The sequence below is a fragment of the Scyliorhinus torazame genome, chromosome 4 (assembly GCF_047496885.1).
Source record: "Scyliorhinus torazame isolate Kashiwa2021f chromosome 4, sScyTor2.1, whole genome shotgun sequence".
Classification (NCBI taxonomy): domain Eukaryota; kingdom Metazoa; phylum Chordata; class Chondrichthyes; order Carcharhiniformes; family Scyliorhinidae; genus Scyliorhinus; species Scyliorhinus torazame.
The window spans coordinates 365,661,796-365,685,402 of NC_092710.1; the positions used below are offsets into that span (position 1 = coordinate 365,661,796).

At 57.9% G+C, this 23,607-nt stretch overlaps 1 protein-coding gene across 1 annotated transcript in view; it reads left to right on the forward strand.

The window, feature by feature from the left end:
* The window catches only part of LOC140411529 (uncharacterized), a 34,166-nt gene extending 12,548 nt beyond the window's left edge, over positions 1-21,618 (forward strand). Inside the window, exons 2-4 of the mRNA XM_072500616.1 lie at positions 9,755-9,884; positions 15,510-15,684; positions 19,489-21,618. Of these exons, the coding sequence (XP_072356717.1) occupies positions 9,755-9,884; positions 15,510-15,684; positions 19,489-19,711 (528 nt within the window). The 3' untranslated portion in view covers positions 19,712-21,618. The remainder of the gene's footprint in view (positions 1-9,754; positions 9,885-15,509; positions 15,685-19,488) is intronic.
* The last annotated feature ends 1,989 nt before the right edge of the window (positions 21,619-23,607 follow it).

Here is a 23,607-nt window from a genome sequence, read left to right on the forward strand (position 1 = left end):
CCACACCGCACAGCCCCCCCCAATCACCCCTCACCCTCCTTCCCCACCACACTGCACAGCACCCCCCATCACCCCTCACCCTCCCTCCCCACCACACCGCACAGCCCCCCCCATCATCCCTCACCCTCCTTCCCCACCACACCGCACAGCCCCCCCATCATCCCTCACACTCCCTCCCCACAACACTGCACAGCCCCCCCCATCACCCCTCACCCTCCCTCCCCACCACACCGCACTGCCCCCCCATCATCCCTCACTCTCCCTCCCCACCACACCGCACCCCCCCCCCATCATCCCTCACCCTCCCTCCCCACCACACTGCACCCCCCCATCACCTCTCTCCCCACCACACCGCCCCCCCCATCACCCCTCACCCTCCCTCCCCACCACACCGCACACCCCCCCCATCATCCCTCACCCTCCCTCCCCACCACACTGCACAGCCCCCCCCCCATCATCCCTCACCCTCCTTCCCCACCACACTGCACAGCTCCCCCCCTTCATCACTCACCCTCTCTCCCCACCACACCGCACAGCCCCCCCCATCACCCCACACCCTCTGTCCCCACCACACTGCACAGCCCCCCCCCCCATCATCCCTCACCCTCCTTCCCCACCACACTGCACAGCTCCCCCCCATCACCCCTCACCCTCCCTCCCCACCACACCGCACAGCCCCCCCCCATCACCCCTCACCCTCCCTCCCCACCACACCGCACAGCCCCCCCCATCATCCCTCACCCTCCCTCCCCACCACACCGCACAGCCCCCCCCCATCATCCCTCACCCTCCCTCCCCACCACACTGCACAGCCCCCCCATCATCCCTCACCCTCCCTCCCCACCACACTTCACAGCCACCCCCCCATCATCCCTCACCCTCCTTCCCCACCACACCGCACAGCCCCCCCCATCATCCCTCACCCTCCCTCCCCACCACACTGCACAGCCCCCCCCATCATCCCACCCCCTCACTCCCCACCACACCACACAGCCCCCCCCATCATCCCACACCCTCTCTCCCCACCACACTGCACAGCCCCCCCCCCATCATCCCTCACCCTCCCTCCCCAACACACTGCACAGCCGCCCCCATCATCCCTCACCCTCCCTCCCCACCACACCGCACAGCCCCCCCATCACCCCTCACCCTCTATCCCCACCACACTGCACAGCCCCCCCCTATCAGACCTCACCCTCTCTCCCCACCACACCGCACAGCCCCCCCCATCATCCCACACCCTCTCTCCCCACCACACCGCACAGCCCCCCCCATCACCCCTCACCCTCTCTCCCCACGACACCGCACAGCCCCCCCCATCAGACCTCACCCTCTCTCCCCACCACACCGCACAGCCCCCCCCATCAGCCCTCACCCTCTCTCCCCACCACACCGCACAGACCCCCACCAACAGCCCTCCCCCTCCCTCCCCACCGCACGGCACAGCCCCCCCCATCATCCCTCACCCTCTCTCCCCACCACACCGCACAGCCCCCCCCATCAGCCCTCCCCCTCCCTCCGCGCCACACCGCACAGCCCCCCCCCATCATCACTCACCCTCCCTCCCCACCACACTGCACAGCCCCCCCCCATCATCCCACACCCTCCCTCCCCACCACACCGCACAGCCACCCCCCATCATCCATCACCCTCCCTCCCCACCACACCGCTCAGCCCCCCCCCATCACCCCTCACCCTCTCTCCCCACCACACCGCACAGCCCCCCCATCATCCCTCACCCTCCCTCCCCACCACACCGCGCAGCCCCCACCCCCCATCATCCCTCACCCTCTCTCCCCACCACACCGCACAGCCCCCCCCATCAGCCCTCCCCCTCCCTCCGCGCCACACCGCAGAGCCCCCCCCCCATCATCCCTCACCCTCCCTCCCCACCACACTGCACAGCCCCCCCCATCAGCCCTCACCCTCTCTCCCCACCACACCGCACAGCCCCCCCATCACCCCTCACCCTCCCACCCCACCACACCGCACAGCCCCCCCATCACCCCTCAACCTCCCTCCCCACCACACTGCACAGCCCCCCCCCATCATCCCACACCCTCCCTCCCCACCACACCGCACAGCCCCCCCCCATCATCCCACACCCTCCCTCCCCACCACACCGCACAGCCCCCCCCCATCATCCCTCACCCTCTCTCCCCACCACACTGCACAGCCCCCCATCATCCCTCACCCTCCCTCCCCACCACACCGCAGAGCCCCCCCATCACCCCTCACCCTCCCTCCCCACCACACTGCACAGCCCCCCCATCAGCCCTCACCCTCCCTCCCCACCACACCGCACAGCCACCCCCCAAAACCCCTCACCCTCCTTCCCCACCACACTGCACAGCCCCCCCCCATCACCCCTCACCCTCCCTCCATACCACACCGCACAGCCCCCCCCATCATCCCTCACCCTCCTCCCCACCACACTGCACAGCCCCCCATCACCCCTCACCCTCCCTCCCCACCACACCGCACAGCCCCCCCATCATCCCTCACCCTCCCTCCCCACCACACCGCACAGCCCCCCCCATCATCCCTCACCCTCTATCCCCACCACACCGCAACCCCCCCCCCATCATCCCTCACCCTCCCTCCCCACCACTCTGCACCCCCCCCCATCACCTCTCTCCCCACCACACCGCCCCCCCCATCACCCCTCACCCTCCCTCCCCACCACACCGCACCCCCCCCCCATCATCCCTCACCCTCCCTCCCCACCACACTGAACAGCCCCCCCCCATCACCCCTCACCCTCTCTCCCCACCACACCGCACAGCCCCCCCCATCATCACTCACCCTCTCTCCCCACCACACCGCACAGCCCCCCCCATCATCCCACACCCTCTCTCCCCACCACACCGCACAGCCCCCCCCCCATCATCCCTCACCCTCCCTCCCCACCACACTGCACAGCCCCCCCCATCATCCCTCACCCTCCCTCCCCACCACACCGCACCCCCCCCCATCATCCCTCACCCTCCCTCCCCACCACACCGCACAGCACCCTCCATCACCCCTCACCCTCCCTCCCCACCACACCGCACAGCCCCCCCCATCATCCCACACCCTCCCTCCCCACCACACCGCCCCCCCCCATCACCCCTCACCCTCCCTCCCCACCACACTGCACAGCCCCCCCCCATCACCCCTCACCCTCTCTCCCCACCACACTGCACAGCCCCCCCCCATCACCCCTCACCCTCTCTCCCCACCTCACCGCACAGCCCCCCCCATCATCCCTCACCCTCCTTCCCCACCACACCGCACAGCCCCCCCCCATCACCCCTCACCCTCCCTCCCCACCACACCGCCCCCCCCATCACCCCTCACCCTCCCTCCCCACCACACTGCACAGCCCCCCCCCATCACCCCTCACCCTCTCTCCCCACCACACTGCGCAGCCCCCCCCCCATCACCCCTCACCCTCTCTCCCCACCACACCGCACAGCCCCCCCCATCATCCCACACCCTCACTCCCCACCACACCGCACAGCCCCCCCATCACCCCACACCCTCTCTCCCCACCACACCGCACAGCCCCCCCCATCATCCCTCACCCTCCCTCCCCACCACACCGCACAGCCCCCCCCCATCGTCCCTCACCCTCCCTCCCCACCACACCGCACAGCCCCCCCCCATCATCCCTCACCCTCCCTCCCCACCACACTGCACAGCACCCCCCCATCATCCCTCACCCTCCTTCCCCACCACACCGCACAGCCCCCCCCATCATCCCTCACCCTCCCTCCCCACCACACTGCACAGCCCCCCATCATCCCTCACCCTCCCTCCCCACCACACTGCACAGCGCCCCCCATCATCCCACACCCTCACTCCCCACCACACCACACAGCCCCCCCCCATCATCCCACACCCTCCCTCCCCACCACACTGCACAGCGCCCCCCCCATCACCTCTCACCCTCTCTCCCCACCACACTGCACAGCCCCCCCATCACCCCTCACCCTCTCTCCCCACCACACTGCACAGCCCCCCCCTATCAGACCTCACCCTCTCTCCCCACCACACCGCACAGCCCCCCATCATCCCTCACCCTCCCGCCCCACCACACCGCACAGCACCCCCCATCATCCCTCACCCTCCTTCCCCACCACACCGCACAGCCCCCCCCATCATCCCTCACCCTCCCTCCCCACCACACCGCACAGCCCCCCCATCATCCCTCACCCTCCTTCCCCACCACACCGCACAGCCCCCCCCATCATCCCTCACCCTCCCTCCCCACCACAGCGCACAGCCCCCCCCATCACCCCTCACCCTCCCTCCCCACCCCACTGCACAGCACCCCCTCCCCAACATCCCTCACCCTCCCTCCCCACCACACCGCACAGCCCCCCCATCACCCCTCACCCTCCCTCCCCACCACACTGCACAGCCCCCCCCCATCACCCCTCACCCTCCTTCCCCACCACACTGCACAGCCCCCCCCATCACCCCTCACCCTCCTTCCCCACCACACCGCACAGCCCCCCCCATCATCCCTCACCCTCCTTCCCCACCACACTGCACAGCCCCCCCATCAGCCCTCACCCTCCCTCCCCACCACACCGCACAGCCCCCCCATCATCCCTCACCCTCCCTCCCCACCACACCGCACCGCCCCCCCCATCATCCCTCACCCTCCTTCCCCACCACACCGCACAGCCCCCCCCATCATCCCTCACACTCCCTCCCCACAACACTGCACAGCCCCCCCATCATCCCACACCCTCCCTCCCCACCACACTGCACAGCCCCCCCATCACCCCTCACCCTCTCTCCCCACCACACCGCACAGCCCCCCCCCCCATCATCCCTCACCCTCCTTCCCCACCACACCGCACAGCCCCCCCATCATCCCTCACCCTCCCTCCCCACCACACCGCACAGCTCCCCCCATCATCCCTCACCCTCTATCCCCACCACACCGCACAGCCCCCCCATCATCCCTCACCCTCCCTCCCCACCACACTGCACCCCCCCATCACATCTCTCCCTACCACACCGCCCCCCCCCCCCATCACCCCTCACTCTCCCTCCCCACCACACCGCACAGCCCCCCCCCATCATCCCTCACCCTCCCTCCCCACCACACCGCACAGCCCCCCCATCATCCCTCACCCTCCCTCCCCACCACACTGCACCCCCCCATCACATCTCTCCCTACCACACCGCCCCCCCCCATCACCCCTCACTCTCCCTCCCCACCACACTGCACAGCCCCCCCATCATCCCACACCCTCCCTCCCCACCACACTGCACAGCCCCCCCCATCATCCCTCACCCTCCTTCCCCACCACACCGCACAGCCCCCCCATCATCCCACACCCTCCCTCCCCACCACACTGCACAGCCCCCCCCATCATCCCTCACCCTCTCTCCCCACCACACCGCACAGCCCCCCCCATCATCCCTCACCCTCTCTCCCCACCACACCGCACAGCCCCCCCCCATCATCCCTCACCCTCCCTCCCCACCACACTGCACCCCCCATCACATCTCTCCCTACCACACCGCCCCCCCCCCATCACCCCTCACTCTCCCTCCCCACCACACCGCACAGCCCCCCCCCATCATCCCTCACCCTCCCACCCCACCACACTGCACAGCCCTCCCCCATCATCCCTCACCCTCCTTCCCCACCACACCGCACAGCCCCCCCATCATCCCTCACCCTCCCTCCCCACCACACTGCACAGCCCCCCCATCATCCCTCACACTCCCTCCCCACCACACCGCACAGCCCCCCCATCATCCCTCACCCTCCTTCCCCACCACACCGCACAGCCCCCCCCATCATCCCTCACCCTCCTTCCCCACCACACCGCACAGCCCCCCCATCATCCCTCACCCTCCCACCCCACCACACTGCACAGCCCCCCCATCATCCCTCACCCTCTCTCCCCACCACACCGCACAGCCCCCCCCATCATCCCTCACCCTCCCTCCCCACCACACCGCACAGCCCCCCCATCATCCCTCACACTCCCTCCACACCACACCGCACAGCCCCCCCATCATCCCTCACCCTCCTTCCCCACCACACTGCACAGCCCCCCCCCATCATCCCTCACCCTCTCTCCCCACCACACTGCACAGACCCCCCCATCATCCCTCACCCTCCCTCCCCACCACACCGCACAGCCCCCCCATCATCCCTCACCCTCCCTCCCCACCACACCGCACAGCCCCCCCATCATCCCTCACCCTCCTTCCCCACCACACTGCACAGCCCCCCCCCATCATCCGTCACCCTCCCTCCCCACCACACCGCACAGCCCCCCCCATCACCCCTCACCCTCCTTCCCCACCACACTGCACAGCCGCACCATCACCCCTCACCCTCCCTCCCCACCACACCGAACCCCCCCTCCATCATCCCTCACCCTCCCTCCCCACCACGCCGCACAGCCCCCCCCATCATCCCTCACCCTCCTTCCCCACCACACTGCACAGCCCCCCCATCATCCCTCACCCTCCTTCCCCACCACACTGCACAGCCCCCCCCCCCCCATCATCCCACACCCTCTCTCCCCACCCCACCGCACAGCCCCCCCCATCATCCCTCACCCTCTTTCCCCACCACGCCGCACAGCCCCCCCATCACCCCTCACCCTCCTGCCCCACCACACCGCACAGCCCCCCCCATCATCCCTCACCCTCTCTCCCCACCACACTGCACAGCCCCCCCCCATCATCCCTCACCCTCCCTCCCCACCACACCACACAGCCCCCCCCATCATCCCACACCCTCTCTCCCCACCACACTGCACAGCCCCCCCATCATCCCTCACCCTCCCTCCCCACCACACCACACAGCCCCCCCCCATCATCCCACACCCTCTCTCCCCACCACACTGCACAGCCCCCCCCCCATCATCCCTCACCCTCCCTCCCCACCACACCACACAGCCCCCCCCCATCATCCCACACCCTCTCTCCCCACCACACTGCACAGCCCCCCCCATCATCCCTCACCCTCGCTCCCCACCACACCGCACCGCCCCCCCCATCATCCCTCACCCTCTCTCCCCACCACACCGCACAGCCCCCCCATTACCCCTCACCCTCCTGCCCCACCACACCGCACAGCCCCCCCCATCATCCCTCACCCTCTCTCCCCACCACACCGCACAGCCCCCCCATCAGCCCTCACCCTCCCTCCCCACCACACCACACAGCCCCCCCCATCATCCCTCACCCTCTCTCCCCACCACACCGCACAGCCCCCCCCCATCATCCCTCACCCTCTGTCCCCACCACACCGCACAGCCCCCCCCATCATCCCTCACCCTCTCTCCCCACCACACCGCACAGCCCCCCCCATCAGCCCTCACCCTCCCTCCCCACCACACCGCACAGCCCCCCCATCATCCCTCACCCTCTCTCCCCACCACACTGCACAGCCCCCCCCATCATCCCACACCCTCTCTCCCCACCACACCGCACAGCCCCCCCATCATCCCTCACCCTCTCTCCCCACCACACTGCACAGCCCCCCCCATCATCCCACACCCTCTCTCCCCACCACACTGCACAGCCCCCCCATCACCCCTCACCCCTCCCACCCACCACACCGCACTGCAGCCCCCAACCCCCTGGTTTGAAACGGGACTCTCCTGACCCACACGTACAGGGGTGACCCAACCCCCTCCCCCCCACAGGGTCTCCTGTAATACGGGCAACACCCACAGAGACCCCTGTGATAGGGAGACACCCCCACAGACATCCCTGTGATAGGGAGACCCCCCCCACAGAGACCCCTGTGATAGGGAGACACCCCCGACAGAGACCCCTGTCAGAAGGAGACCCCCCCCCACGGAGACCCCTGTGATAGGGAGACCCCCCCCCCCCCACAGAGACGCCAGTGATAGGGAGACTCCCCTCACAGAGACACCAGTGATAGGGAGACTCTCCCCACGGAGACCCCTGTGATAGGGAGACCCCTCCCCAACAGGGACCCCTGTGATAGGGAGACCCCCAAACAGAGGCCCCTGGGATAGGGAGACCCCCCACGGAGACCACTCTGATAGGGAGAACCCCCCATAGAGATCCCTGTGATAGAGAGACCCCTCCCCACAGAGACCCAGTGATAGGGAGACCCCCAAACAGAGGCCCCTGGGATAGGGAGACCCCCCACGGAGACTACTCTGATAGGGAGAACACCCCACAGAGATCCCTGTGATAGAGAGACCCCCCCCACAGAGACCCCTGTGATAGGGAGACCCCCCCCCCCCGACAAAAACCCCTGTCATAAGGAGACCCCTCCCACAGAGACCTCTGTGATAGGGAGACCCCCCCCCACAGAGACCCCTGTGATAGAGAGACCCCCCCCACAGAGACCGCTGTGATAGGGAGACCCCCCCCCCCGACAAAAACCCCTGTCATAAGGAGACCCCTCCCACAGAGACCTCTGTGATAGGGAGACCCCCCCCCCACAGAGACGCCAGTGATAGGGAGCCCCCCCCACAGAGACACCTGTGATAGGGAGATCCCAACAGGGACCCCTGTGATTGGGAGACCCACCCCCACAGGGACCCCTGTGATAGGGAGACCCCAACAGGGACCCCTTTGATAGGGAGACCCCCCCCCCCAACAGGGACCCCTGTGATAGGGAGAACCGCCCACAGAGATCCCTGTGATAGGGAGACCCCCACCCCCACAGAGACCCCTGTGATAGGGAGACCTTCCCGACAAATACATCTGTCATCAGGAGACCCCTCCTACAGAGACCCCTGTGATAGGGAGACTCCCCCCCCCACAGAGACGCCAGTGATAGGGAGACCCCCCACACAGAGACCCCTGGGATAGAGAGACCCCCGCACAGAGACCCCTGGGATAGGGAGACCCCACAGAGACCCCTGTGATAGGGAGCCCCCCACAGGGACCCCTGTAATAGGGGGGCACTAACTGACCCTGTTTGGACTGCTCTGAGCTTCCAGGCAGGGGTGGGTTCATCTTCTGTGTGTCTGTGGGGGGGGGGGTCTTAATGTGGGGAGTCGCCTGTGGAGGGGATTCCTGCAGGAAGGGGGTCAAAATAGGGGGGTCACCCTATCACAGGGGTCTCTGTGGGGGTCTCCCTATCACAGGGTTCTCTGTGGGGGTCTCCCTATCACTGGGGTCTCTGTGGGGGTCTCCCTATCACTGGGGTCTCTGTGGGGGGGTCTCCCTATCACAGGGGTCTCTGTGGGGGTCTCCCTATCACTGGGGTATCTGTGGGGGTCTCCCTATCACTGGGGTCTCTGTGGGGGGGTCTCCCTATCACAGGGGTCTCTGTGGGTTCTCCCTATCACAGGGGTCTCTGTGGGAGTCTCCCTATCACTGGGGTCTCTTGGGGGGGGGTCTCCCTATCACAGGGGTCTCTGTGGGGGTCTCCCTATCACAGGGGTCTCTGTGGGGGTCTCCCTATCACTGGGGTCTCTGTGAGGATCTCCCTATCACAGGGGTCTCTATGTGGGGGTCTCCCTATCACAGGGGTCTCTGTGAGGGGGGGTCTCCCTGTCACAGGGGACTCTGTGGGGGTCTCCCTATCACAGGGGTCTCTGTGAGGGGGGGTCTCCCTGTCACAGGGGACTCTGTGGGGGTCTCCCTGTCACAGGGGTCTCTGTGAGGGGGGGTCTCCCTATCACAGGACATGAATACTGCTCCCACACATGGGAACCGAGGACAGTCCCCTCAACACTGATGTGTTTTGGTGCGAGTTCAGTTGTGTCACATGGTGATGGATTTTATTTTCATGTTTTAGAATTACCTTGAGGTGCAATTCAAAGAACGCCGGAGGATTGAAACTGACGTTGATGCCGTGGATATTAAAAGTGCGCTGGCGATCGGTCTGGACAAACTATTCAGTTATGCACGTTGTGGGAATGTTGCAGGTATGTCAGATGTTCCTTCAAAGTAACAACAGATTCTAAAACAGCCACTCACTCTTTAACCTGTCACGTTTGAAACTTTCTGTACAGACTGACACACTGAGCAAAGAATTGTCAATCCCAGAGCGTTCCGCGGTCACATGTGACCAGTGGGTTGAGGCGCTGTTTGGGCTACTTACACACATAGAAACAAACCGGGAAAATAGAAGCAGGAGGAGGCCATTCGGCCCTTCGAGCCTGCCCCGCCATTCATTCTGATCATGGCTGATCATCAAGTTCAATACCCTGATCCCACCTTCCCCCATCTCCCTCGATCCCTTTCGCCCCGAGATCAAATCTAATTCCTTCTTCAAATTCCACAGACTCCCCGCTCTCTGGGGCGAGGGTGAGACCCTCTCTTGTCGGAGATGGTCATTGCCGGACACTTGTGTGGCGCGAATGTAACATCTTTGGAAAACCCTCTCCAAATCCAACTCTGGGGAGGCCGGAAGTCACGGGAATGAACTGGAAACAAATGCAAGGCTAAAATTCAACAGAGAAATGTTTAACGAATGGGGAAAGTGAAGAGAGGGTCCGTGCAATTAAATGGATCAGTCCAATAGAGCAATGAGACCGACCTCACTCACAGCTCTGTTAAACCAGGGACCCCATTCTCCCAATTCTCTTAGTGCCGGCTGGATGCGGTGAATCTGGTGGGAGCCAGACCGTCGAATACCCGCTGGTGTAAAATTCTGTTACAAGTCTCCCAATGGCGGGTTAATGGTGATGAAGGCTGGCGTGAGCAGGGGGCTCTCGGTTCACCCAAGATTTGAGGTGAATGCAACACTGCCACAGTGCTGCGCCGCTCCTGATGCATCGTTCACCACACTTCCTGCCCTCCGTCTCCATGCCCAGCTCGTCTTCATGGGCAGCACCGTGCTGCTGGACCCATGGACACGCCTGTGCCACCGTTTCCCGTTCAGTATTGTGCCAGGGCTGCGAGTACAGGAGTCTCCTTCTCCCCCTCCAGCAGCGACACACACCAGTGTCTATCTGGACAGCTCTGTGCTGTCTGTCCCTTCCAGCAGCGACACACACCAGTGTCTATCTGTACAGCTCTGTGCTGTCTGTCCCTTCCAGCAGCGACACACACCAGTGTCTATCTGGACAGCTCTGTGCTGTCTGTCCCTTCCGGCAGCGACACACACCAGTGTCTATCTGGACAGCTCTGTGCTGTCTGTCCCTTCCAGCAGCGACACACACCAGTGTCTATCTGGACAGCTCTGTGCTGTCTGTCCCTTCCAGCAGTGACACACACCAGTGTCTATCTGGACAGCTCTGTGCTGTCTGTCCCTTCCAGCAGTGACACACACCAGTGTCTATCTGGACAGCTCTGTGCTGTCTGTCCCTTCCAGCAGTGACACACACCAGTGTCTATCTGGACAGCTCTGTGCTGTCTCCCCCTTCCAGCAGTGACACACACCAGTGTCTATCTGGACAGCTCTGTGCTGTCTCCCCCTTCCAGCAGCGACACACACCAGTGTCTATCTGGACAGCTCTGTGCTGTCTGTCCCTTCCAGCAGTGACACACACCAGTGTCTATCTGGACAGCTCTGTGCTGTCTGTCCCTTCCAGCAGTGACACACATCAGTGTCTATCTGGACAGCTCTGTGCTGTCTGTCCCTTCCAGCAGTGACACACACCAGTGTCTATCTGGACAGCTCTGTGCTGTCTCCCCCTTCCAGCAGTGACACACACCAGTGTCTATCTGGACAGCTCTGTGCTCTCTGTCACTTCCAGCAGTGACACACACCAGTGTCTATCTGGACAGCTCTGTGCTGTCGGTCCCTTCCAGCAGTGACAAACACCAGTGTCTATCTGGACAGCTCTGTGCAGCCTGTCCCTTCCAGCAGCGACACACACCAGTGTCTATCTGGACAGCTCTGTGCTGTCTCCCCCTTCCAGCAGTGACACACACCAGTGTCTATCTGCACAGCTCTGTGCTGTCTCCCCCTTCCAGCAGTGACACACACTAGTGTCTATCTGGACAGCTCTGTGCTGCCTGTCCCTTCCAGCAGTGACACACACCAGTGTCTATCTGGACAGCTCTGTGCTGTCTCCCCCTTCCAGCAGTGACACACACCAGTGTCTATCTGGACAGCTCTGTGCTGTCTGTCCCTTCCAGCAGTGACACACACCAGTGTCTATCTGCACAGCTCTGTGCTGTCTCCCCCTTCCAGCAGTGACACACACTAGTGTCTATCTGGACAGCTCTGTGCTGCCTGTCCCTTCCAGCAGTGACACACACCAGTGTCTATCTGGACAGCTCTGTGCTGTCTGTCCCTTCCAGCAGTGACACACACCAGTGTCTATCTGGACAGCTCTGTGCTGTCTCCCCCTTCCAGCAGTGACACACACTAGTGTCTATCTGGACAGCTCTGTGCTGCCTGTCCCTTCCAGCAGTGACACACACCAGTGTCTATCTGGACAGCTCTGTGCTGTCTGTCCCTTCCAGCAGCGACACACACCAGTGTCTATCTGGACAGCTCTGTGCTGTCTGTCACTTCCAGCAGTGACACACACCAGTGTCTATCTGGACAGCTCTGTGCTGTCTGTCCCTTCCAGCAGTGACACACACCAGTGTCTATCTGCACAGCTCTGTGCTGTCTCCCCCTTCCAGCAGTGACACACACTAGTGTCTATCTGGACAGCTCTGTGCTGCCTGTCCCTTCCAGCAATGACACACACCAGTGTCTTTCTGGACAGCTCTGTGCTGCCTCCCCCTTCCAGCAGTGACACACACCAGTGTCTATCTGGACAGCTCTGTGCTGTCTCCCTCTTCCAGCAATGACACACACCAGTGTCTTTCTGGACAGCTCTGTGCTGCCTCCCCCTTCCAGCAGTGACACACACCAGTGTCTATCTGGACAGCTCTGTGCTGTCTGTCCCTTCCAGCAGTGACACACACCAGTGTCTATCTGGACAGCTCTGTGCTGTCTGTCACTTCCAGCAGTGACACACCCCAGTGTCTATCTGGACAGCTCTGTGCTGTCTGTCCCTTCCAGCAGTGTCACACACCAGTGTCTATCTGGACAGCTCTGTGCTGTCTTCCCCTTCCAGCAGCGACACACACCAGTGTCTATCTGGACAGCTCTGTGCTGTCTGTCCCTTCCAGCAGTGACACACACCAGTGTCTATCTGGACAGCTCTGTGCTCTCTGTCACTTCCAGCAGTGACACACACCAGTGTCTATCTGGACAGCTCTGTGCTGTCTGTCCCTTCCAGCAGTGACACACACCAGTGTCTATCTGGACAGCTCTGTGCTGTCTGTCCCTTCCAGCAGTGACACACACCAGTGTCTATCTGGACAGCTCTGTGCTCTCTGTCACTTCCAGCAGTGACACACACCAGTGTCTATCTGGACAGCTCTGTGCTGTCTGTCCCTTCCAGCAGTGACACACACCAGTGTCTATCTGGACAGCTCTGTGCTGTCTCCCCCTTCCAGCAGTGACACACACCAGTGTCTATCTGGACAGCTCTGTGCTGTCTGTCACTTCCAGCAGTGACACACACCAGTGTCTATCTGGACAGCTCTGTGCTGTCTGTCCCTTCCAGCAGTGACACACACCAGTGTCTATCTGGACAGCTCTGTGCTGTATGTCCCTTCCAGCAGTGACACACACCAGTGTCTATCTGGACAGCTCTGTGCTGCCTGTCCCTTCCAGCAGTGACACACACCAGTGTCTATCTGGACAGCTCTGTGCTGCCTGTCCCTTCCAGCAGTGACACACACCAGTGTCTATCTGGACAGCTCTGTGTTGTCTGTCCCTTCCAGCAGTGACACACACCAGTGTCTATCTGGACAGCTCTGTGCTGTCTGTCCCTTCCAGCAGTGACACACACCAGTGTCTATCTGGACAGCTCTGTGCTGCCTGTCCCTTCCAGCAGCGACACACACCAGTGTCTATCTGGACAGCTCTGTGCTGTCTGTCCCTTCCAGCAGTGACACACACCAGTGTCTATCTGGACAGCTCTGTGCTGTATGTCCCTTCCAGCAGTGACACACACCAGTGTCTATCTGGACAGCTCTGTGTTGTCTGTCCCTTCCAGCAGTGACACACACCAGTGTCTATCTGGACAGCTCTGTGCTGTCTGTCCCTTCCAGCAGCGACACACACCAGTGTCTATCTGGACAGCTCTGTGCTGTCTGTCCCTTCCAGCAGTGACACACACCAGTGTCTATCTGGACAGCTCTGTGCTGTCTCCCCCTTCCAGCAGCGACACACACCAGTGTCTATCTGGACAGCTCTGTGCTGTCTGTCCCTTCCAGCAGTGACACACACCAGTGTCTATCTGGACAGCTCTGTGCTGTCTGTCCCTTCCAGCAGTGACACACACCAGTGTCTATCTGGACAGCTCTGTGACACTCAGCAGCCACCTCAATAAACCAGGAGAGGAGTATGAGGTGCGTTCTGGGGTCATGGGGGGGGGGGGGTGAACTGATGGCTTGACAAAGACGAGGGGGGTAATGTGGAAGGAGAGCTGTGCAACGGGTGTGGGGGCGGTGTAAGGTCTCGTGTCGGCAGGGGGGGTTGTGGGGGTTGTAGGGCTCGGGGACAGGGAGGGGGGTGAGGGGGGTAGGGCTCGGGGGGCAGGGAGGGGGGTGAGGGGGGTAGGGCTCGGGGGGGGCAGGGAGGGGTGTGTGGGGAAGGGCTCGAGGGGCAGGGAGGGGGATGGTGTAGGGCTCGGGGGGCAGGGAGGGGGGGTGGTGTAGGGCTCGGGGGGCAGGAAGGGGTGTGTGGGGAAGGGCTCGAGGGGCAGGGAGGGGGGTGAGGGGTGTAGGGCTCGGGGGGCAGGGAGGGGTGTGTGGGGAAGGGCTCGGGGGGGCAGGGAGGGGGTGGTGTAGGGCTCAGGGGGCAGGGAGGGGGGTGGTGTAGGGCACTGGGGGCAGGGAGGGGTGTGTGGGGAAGGGCTCGGGGGGCAGGGAGGGGGGTGGTGTAGGGCTCGGGGGGCAGGGAGGGTGGTGTGGTGTCGGTGTGCTGATGTGCATCACTGTAAACACACAAGGGGTTCATGTAAATACTCTGCAACTAAATAAACACTAGCGGGAGCTGACAGACATTCAACCAATAGGTCAGTAAGATAGGACACGTCCAATGAGCAGTCAAGACACCCAGAGGTGGCACTACCACAAGGTACCCATATAAAAGGACACTCAGAGAGACAGGGGCAGATCAGGAAGCATCACACTCACCGCATGGCTGAGAGCAGACTGGTTAGTTAGACTGAGTTACTATAGCAAGATTAGCAGGAGAGTCGAACTCAAGGAGGAGAATTGTTAACTGTTCAATAAATGTGTTAAACCATCTCCAAGTCTGAACCTTCCTTTGTCAGAGCCGACATCAAGGAAGCAGCTTATGCTACATGAAGAAGCAGAACACAACAGTCGGCACTCACACTGCGAGTGGGACCATGCTGGTCACATGCTGCTCTCCATCCTGGCAACTTGGGCATTTGCATATTCCCTTAAAGTGATATCACAACATTTTCCACATGTCACCAAAGTGACCCTGCCCCCTGACCTGTAACCTCTGACTATCTATCAGCAGATCACCCAGTTAAATGCTGTAACAGTGTGTCTGTCCACAGGTACTATTGTTCCTCTCTCTGCACCTTGGGGAGTTTTTGGATACGTGAAAAATGGCGAAATACAGCAGAAATTCCGAGTATTTCTTGTGATAGTTCCTCAAGTCACCAACCCGCCTGAACCAACAGATCCAACAGTTGAAATAGTGACAGCCCCTCCTGTTTGGTTCTATGGCAGGTGAGTTTAGTGACTGATATATTGTGATTGATGTTCCTTTCTGTCAGCTCTTGCATCAACATCAGCCCAGGGAGCAATTCTCCCATTTTGAGACTAAGTGCTATTTTGTGGGCAGGAGCGTGGGCAGGAACGTGAGCAGGAATGTGGGCAGGAAAGTGGGCAGCAGCATGGGCAGGAACATGGGCAGGAGCGTGAGCAGGAACATCGGCAGGAACGTGGGCAGGAGCATGGGCAGGAACGTGGGCAGGAGCATGGGCAGGAACATGGGCAGGAGCGTGGGCTGGAGCATGGGCAGGAATGTGGGCAGACACATGGGCATGAGCGTGGGCAGGAATGTGGGCAGAAAAATGTGCGGGAGCATGGGCAGGAACGTGGGCAGGAGTGTGGGGAGGAGTGTGGGCAGGAATGTGGGGAGGAGCGTGGGCAGGAATGTGGGCAGAAACATGGGCACGAGCGTGGGCAGTAATGTGGGCAGGAATGTGGGCAGAAAAATGTGCAGGAGCATGTGCAGTAATGTGGGCAGGAGTGTGGGGAGGAGCGTGGGCAGGAATGTGGGCAGGAACATGGGCAGGAGCATGGGCAGCTACATGGGCAGGAACATGGGCAGCTACATGGGCAGGATAGAGGACAGGAATGTGGGCAGGAACGTGGGCAGGAGCGTGGGCAGGTACGTGGGCAGGAGTGTGGGCAGGAACATGGGCAGGAGTGTGGGCAGGAACATGGGCAGGAATGTGGGCAGGAGTGTGGGCAGGAACATGGGCAGGACCGTGAGCAGTAACGTGGGCAGAAATGTGGGCAGGAATGTGGGCAGGAACGTGGGCAGGAATGTGGGCAGGAACGTGGGCAGGAATGTGGGCAGGAACGTGGGCAGAAATGAGGGCAGGAATGTGGGCAGAAACATTGGCAGGAGTGTGGGCAGGAATGTGGGCAGGAAAATGGACAGGATCATGGGCAGGAACATGGGCAGGAACGTGGGCAGGAGCGTGGGCAGGAATGTGGGCAGAAACATGGGCAGGAATGTGGGCAGGAATGTGGGCAGAAACAAGGGCAGGAACGTGGGCATGTGCGTGGGCAGGAATGTGGGCAGGAATGTAGGGAGGAATGTGGGCAGATACATGGGCAGTAGCATGGGCAGGAACGTGGGCAGTAACGTGGGCAGGAACGTGGGCAGGAGCATGGGCAGGAACATGTGCAGGAATGTGGGCAGGAATGTGGGCAGGAATGTCGACAGGAACATGGGCAGGAACTTGGGCAGAAACGTGGGCAGGAAAGTGGGCAGGAATGTTGGCAGCAATGTGGGCAGGAATGTGGGCAGCAATGTGGGCAGAAACGTGGGCAGGAATGTGGGCAGAAACGTGGGCAGGAACATGGGCATGTGCGTGGGCAGGAACGTGGGCAGGAACGTGGGCAGGACTGTGGGCAGGAACATGGGCAGGTGCATAGGCAGGAGTGTGGGCAGGAATGTCGACAGGAATGTGGGCAGGAACGTGGGCAGGAAGGTGGGCAGGAATGTGGGCAGGAATGTGGGCAGGAAAGTCATCAGGAGCGTGGGCAGGAATATGGGCAGGAGCATGGCAGGAACATGGGCAGGAACGTGAGCAGGAACGTGGGCTGGAACGTGGGCAGGAGCGTGGGCAGGAATGAGGGCAGGAATGTGGGCAGAAACATGGGCAGGAATGTGGGCAGAAATATGGGCAGGAACGTTGGCAGGGGCATGGGCAGGAATGTGTGCAGGAATGTGGGCAGATACATGGGCAGTAGCATGGGCAGGAACGTGCGCAGGAATGTGGGCAGGAATGTGGGCAGGAATGTGGGCATGAACGTGGGCAGGAACAAGGGCAGTCACGTGTGCTGGAATGTGGGCAGGAGCGTGAGCTGGAATGTGGGCAGGAATGTGGGCAGGAGCGTGAGCAGGAGCGTGAGCAGGTGAGTGATCAGGAGCGTGAGCAGGTTAGTGAGCAGGAGCGTGTGCAGGAATGCGGGCAGAAATGTGGGCAGGAACATGGTTAGCAACGTGAGTAGCAAGGTGGGCAGGAATGAGGGCATAAATGTGGGCAGGAACATGGGCAGGAAAATGGGCAGGAACATGGGCATGAACGTGGGCAGGAACATGGGTAGCAAAGTGGGTAGCAACGTGGGCAGGAATGTGGGCAGGAAAGCGGGCAGGAAAGTGGGCATGAAAGTGGGCAGGAACGAGGGCAGGAACGTGGCCGCTTGCCGGAAAACACTCCGAATCTTCCCACCCATCATTAATTATTCACCTGGGTGTTTTCCGCTGTTTTCAGCAGTGGGTCAGGCCTGGATGGTGTGTAGTCCGCCCTCCTGCCCGGGTGTCATATTGAAAAGATGTCCAACAACACTGAGCCATGTTGACAAAAGAAGGTGGACCTTCTGAAAATGCAGATCGATTTCCAGCAACATTGGTCACCCAGAAACAGGCCAGCAGAAGGACCCCCTCCAGAACACATGATACGGAAGATCCATGGTCCCAATCTCCCCCAACCCACTGCTGTGGTGCTCCAGGGTCCAGGGTTGTGGGCGCTCTCCATCCTCAACTCTGTGGGCAGCGCCAGGCATCCTGACTTTGGCACACTACATTGTGAAGAATGTTTCTCACACTGGCGTTTTTCCCGCCGGAATGGCAGAGAATCTATCCTGGGCGGGCACCCCGAGGTCCCTCTGCTACTGCACTCTCTTTAGATCTGAGCCATTAAGTCTGGATAGACTCTCTCCACCCTTTCTGTAAAATGCATCACCTCACATTTCTCTGTGTTAAACTCTATCTGCCACTTGTCTGCCCACTTGGCCAGCTTCTCGATGATCTTACCCCAGCTGTGGACTAACTCAGTCTTCTTCAAACTTTTTTTCCGGGGACCCATTTTTACCAACCGCCCGACCTTCGGGACCCAGGCCAGCCGACCTTCGCGAACCATGCCGGCCGACATTTGCGACCCACGCTGGCCGACCTTCGTGACCCGCGTCGGCCGACCTTCGTGACCCACGCCGGCCAAACTGCGCGAGCCACCATTTTCTCTTCCCTTGTTTGCTGCTGATAAAAATGGAGGAAATGGTTTTGGGTCGCTTTGGCCCTCGTACGCGCTCCTCCAATGGAATCTGTTGGATGAAGGTGAAGCCTTCCGGTGTGGGAAAGTATGGAGTCTCCATCTGTCCAAAATTCCGCACTTTTTTCCTGTAAAATTTGATCAAATAAACCCCCCCCCTCCGAACTTGTAAAAATAAAAAAAAATTAAAAGAATAAAATAAATTTTAAAAAAAATTAAATGAATAAAACCCCCCCGAACTTGTAAAACAAAAAGCTGCGACCGTTTAAAAAAAAAACGGCCGCACTGCACATGATCGCCATCGATCTGACACGCATGCACAGTGCATCGATCTGACACGCATGCACAGTGCATCGATCTGACACGCATGCACAGTGCATCGATCTGACACGCATGCACAGTGCATCGATCTGACACGCATGCACAGTGCATCGATCTGACACGCATGCACAGTGCATCGATCTGACACGCATGCACAGTGCATCGATCTGACACGCATGCACAGTGCAGCCGCTTTTTTTTAACATGTTCGCAGCCATTTTGAAGGCCGCTTGCAGCCGGCGTGATTAACAGTCGCGGTCGCTCCCCCGAGTTTGACAATGCCTGGAATAACTGACTGGCGGAGGCGACTCAATGGGCTGAATGGTCAACTCCTGTCCCTGTTGTCCTGGCAACCGACTTTCCAAACAGGTTTTGTCAGGAGGGTAAAAATTAAAGTCCTCTGTTCTTAATTCTGTTGCAGGGCTTTTGACACGAAAGTTGATGAACAGCAAATGGAAGAGCACCTGTTTCAACTAATGAAGGATCTGGAACAGGACAACCAATCCTTCGATAGCACATATTTCATCATGGATATTTTTACCATAGGAGGGCTATTGGGAATGGGTTTTGAAAAGACAGGAGAATCAAGGTTTTCTGGAAGGTTCTGTTGCAGTTCTGAACATGAAACAGTGAGATATGCTTAACTCTATTCTAAAACTGTTTAACTTTCCATTGGGTTTAATCTGGAATACTGAGCATAGTTTTAATCTCCTTACCTCAAGATGGTTATATTTACCTTTGAGGGAACGCAATGTCTGTTCATCAGACAGGTTACGTCTCTGAGTCAATATTGGCATTTTGGACAATTCCACCAATGTCCATCTCCAAATCCCTGTGACCCTGTTTAGAAATATTGCCCTCTACTGGCAGTTAGTAATTATGACTCCCACACACACACTGCAGCATTTATTCTAGATTCAAAATTATTCAGCGACATTCATATCACCAGTGAACATTTCTTCCTCATTTCCACACACTGTCCCATTGATTATTTAGCTCAATGATTCTAAACAATGTTCTTTTCTCGATGTCCAGTTTCTCCCCACATTGTCCGGCCATCTTGGTTCTCACCTGGGTCTGGACCGTTTTGTCTGCCTCAAAATTAAATAAAAACAGAGACTCTTCAATCCACTCCACCATTCAGGAAGATCATGGCTGATCTTCGACCTTAACTCCACCTTCCCACACTGTCCCTCGAGTGTGTAATCTGTCTGATAAACAGGGAATGCACTCCCACTAAACCCGGATCATCCACCCTTAACTAAGGAGCCCAAACATCACCACATCATATTCTACCTGCCATGTTCTTAACCACTCACTTAACCAACCAAATGTGGAGCAAACACGTGATCGTCCACCCACACGTTAACCGTACATGTGACTCCAGCCCTGATATATTTGACTGTCTCTGAGTCCCGCCTGCTCTATTTCCCCTTAATATTATTTATAATTCGGTTTCCCTTCAACACCTGAAATTCATTGCTGAACACGTCTCCACACTGCACAGATACAGGGCAAAACTCAATTGTACCGGGTGGTGGGCCCTCTACTGGGGAACGGGGATTAATCACTGCACTAATTTGCTTTTTCTGTAATCTTGTTTTCAATAAATTGTGAGACTGAGACTGAGATGGTCCTAGTGTCAGATATAGTTCCAGAATTTTCTATCTTCACACAGCCATGGAATATATTCATATTTATCCATCATACTGACCAGAATGTTTCAAGTTGATGTGAAAAGAGTTGGGATTTGTTACAGAGCACAGAGTATTGAAGCTGTTAAATGTGAAATCATGGAGTGATCAGATGTGGGACTGTTCCTGGGCTCTCTCAGTCGGAGTTAGTTCCAGATGGAATTATTTAATTACAAGGGAATGTTTAAACTGTAAAGAGACAGTGTGTTCACCATTTGTAAAATAATGAGATTTTCATCACATCATCGGGAAGATTTTGCATCAATGTTTGAATAGTTCTGTGTCCTGTGCTCTGAAATATAATGGGAATGGACCATATAACAGACTGTGTGGAATAGACACTGGACACTGTAGGAAGAACACATCACTCACTGGAGAAACCTGCTAATGGAGACCACACCCTGTGTGGGCAGTAAAATATTCCCTTTTCCTGCCAGTCCTGAGAATCAAACACTGGACATTGTGGTGGGGATGATTAAAAAGGTTGTTTCTCAACCCGGTTTGGTCTGACTCAGATCAGTCCAAGTTCAGGAAACAGATGGGCCCAGGTCAGGAAAGTGAAAGTGGGAGTTTTGTGACCCAGGTGTGAAGCAGCTTAAAACTGGTCCTTAAACCGGAGAAAGAATCCCAGTTTAAAATTAGAATCCAGAGACTGAAGATGGAATAAAGTTTCCATTCAGATCTCCTCAAACCCACACTGGGAGCTGACTTTGGGAATATCGACAGACTGAATCTGTGACTGAGAAAATGATCGATTCAGATCTGACTCCCGTTAACAGGTGACCCATTCACAGGTTTGTCTGGTGCAGTAAATAATCCATCGTCTTCTAGTCTTTGTTTGTCTTTTGTTTTTCAAACTGCTGGGAATGGATTCTCACTGTGAAATAAAGAGGGTGATGCATTTACACATTTGGTCTCGTGTTAGATTCTTCCTCACAAATAAATCTGGGTCACTGATCACATCACTAGTTTCATATCAGATAAACTCTCCACATTTCAGTGAAATGATTCTGTGAAGATGTTGAGGTGTAAAGTTAAAGAATGAAGAGACAGAGAGTAATTCATTGGGAGATGTGACAATTGGAGAGTGGAAACATTCTCTCCACATCCACTCTATCCAGGCCTCGCAGTATCCTGTAAGTTTCAATAAGATCCCTCCTCATCCTTCTAAACTCCAAAAGTACAGACCCAGAGTCCTCAACCGTTCCTCATACGACAAGCTCTTCATTCCAGGGATCATTCTTGTGAGCCTCCTCTGGACCCTTTCCAAGGCCAGCCCATCCTTCCTTAGATACAGGGCCCAAAACTGCTCACAATACTCCAAATGGGGTCTGACCAGAGCCTTATACAGCCTCAGAAGTACATCCCTGCTCTTTAGCCCTCTTGACATGAATGCTAACATTGCATTTGCCTTCCTAACTGCCGACTGAACCTGCACATTAACCTTAAGAGAATTGTGAACAAGGACTCCCAAGTCCCTTTGTGCTTCTGACTTCCTAAGCATCTCCCCATTCAGAAAATAGTCTATTGTTATGGGTCAGGGTTTAGGGAACCCCAAAGTGTATCATGGAGTTCACCTGACCCACAACCATTAATAGATTGTGGTATGGGGAGCACACGGCCCACTCTACAGGCGTGGTACAGCAGAAATGGAAAAGGATTTTTAAAAGCAAAACAATGATTATTGTATGAACTCAAGTTAACCTTTCTAAAACAAACAGTGAACATCTTAGCAGCCAGTAAATCAAATACACCCCCCAAAGAATACAACACTAAGTAACCCTACAAGCTGCCTTTTGACATTCAAAAGACTTCACAAACCTTCAAACAGGAGCACATTAGGTTTACATTCAATATTGAGACCTTTTACAATTCTGGGTTCACCAAATGATTCATAGATAGTCTTTGGATGGCAGACTTCAGATGCAGCTCACTGAAAATACACAGACACAGCCAAGTTTTTTCTCAAACTGAATCTAAAAAGCAGAAGTAGAGCTCAGCTCCACCCACACTCTGACATCACTCCAGTAACATGAGCAGATACATTTCTTAAAGGTACATTTCTTCAAAACTCATTACTTGAAGGCACTCTCACATGACACCTCCCCCCAAGAATAAAAAAATAAACCATGAACTTCAAGATGGTTTCATTTTTCACCTTTGCACTATCCTTTAAGAAATGCACACTGTAAATACACTTTTCGTTTAAAAAAAAAAACAACACACTCAAACAGGTATAATAATATCGTCCATTTTTTTTTCGTTCTTCTTCCTCCAACTGAAATCTTTCTCGATTGACAGTCCCTTTGAACAAGAAGGTCTCTGCACGATCTGTCCATTTCTCTATGCCTCAGCATTTCTCTTTAAAGTCAGATACTTTAGTTCAATCTGAACACAGAGTCCCTTGTAATTCTCCAACACAGGAGCATTGGTTATCGCAGCTTTCAGGCAGTCAAATGCCTGTTGAAAGTCCGCTGTCCATTGAAATTTTTCACGTTTCTTACGCAAGTCCATTAATGGAGCAATCACGCTACAATATGTTTGCACAAATGTTCGATCAAATCCACTCATGCCAAGAAATCGCATTATTTCCCTTCGTCTCGAGGGTATCGGAAACTCCTCAAGGAAAATGATTGGGGCTTTTCCAAATTCACTTTTGACTAGGTTTATCACCAAACCCGCCTTTTTAAATGTTCTGTCCATGTCTGGCTGAAAACTACCAGATCGTCCATGTATACCGCGCAATTGGGTAATCCTGAAACAACTTTGTTAGTTAACCGTTGAAATGTGGCTGGGGTGTTTTTCATGCCAAATGGCATAATTTTGAATTGGTATTTACCACCTGG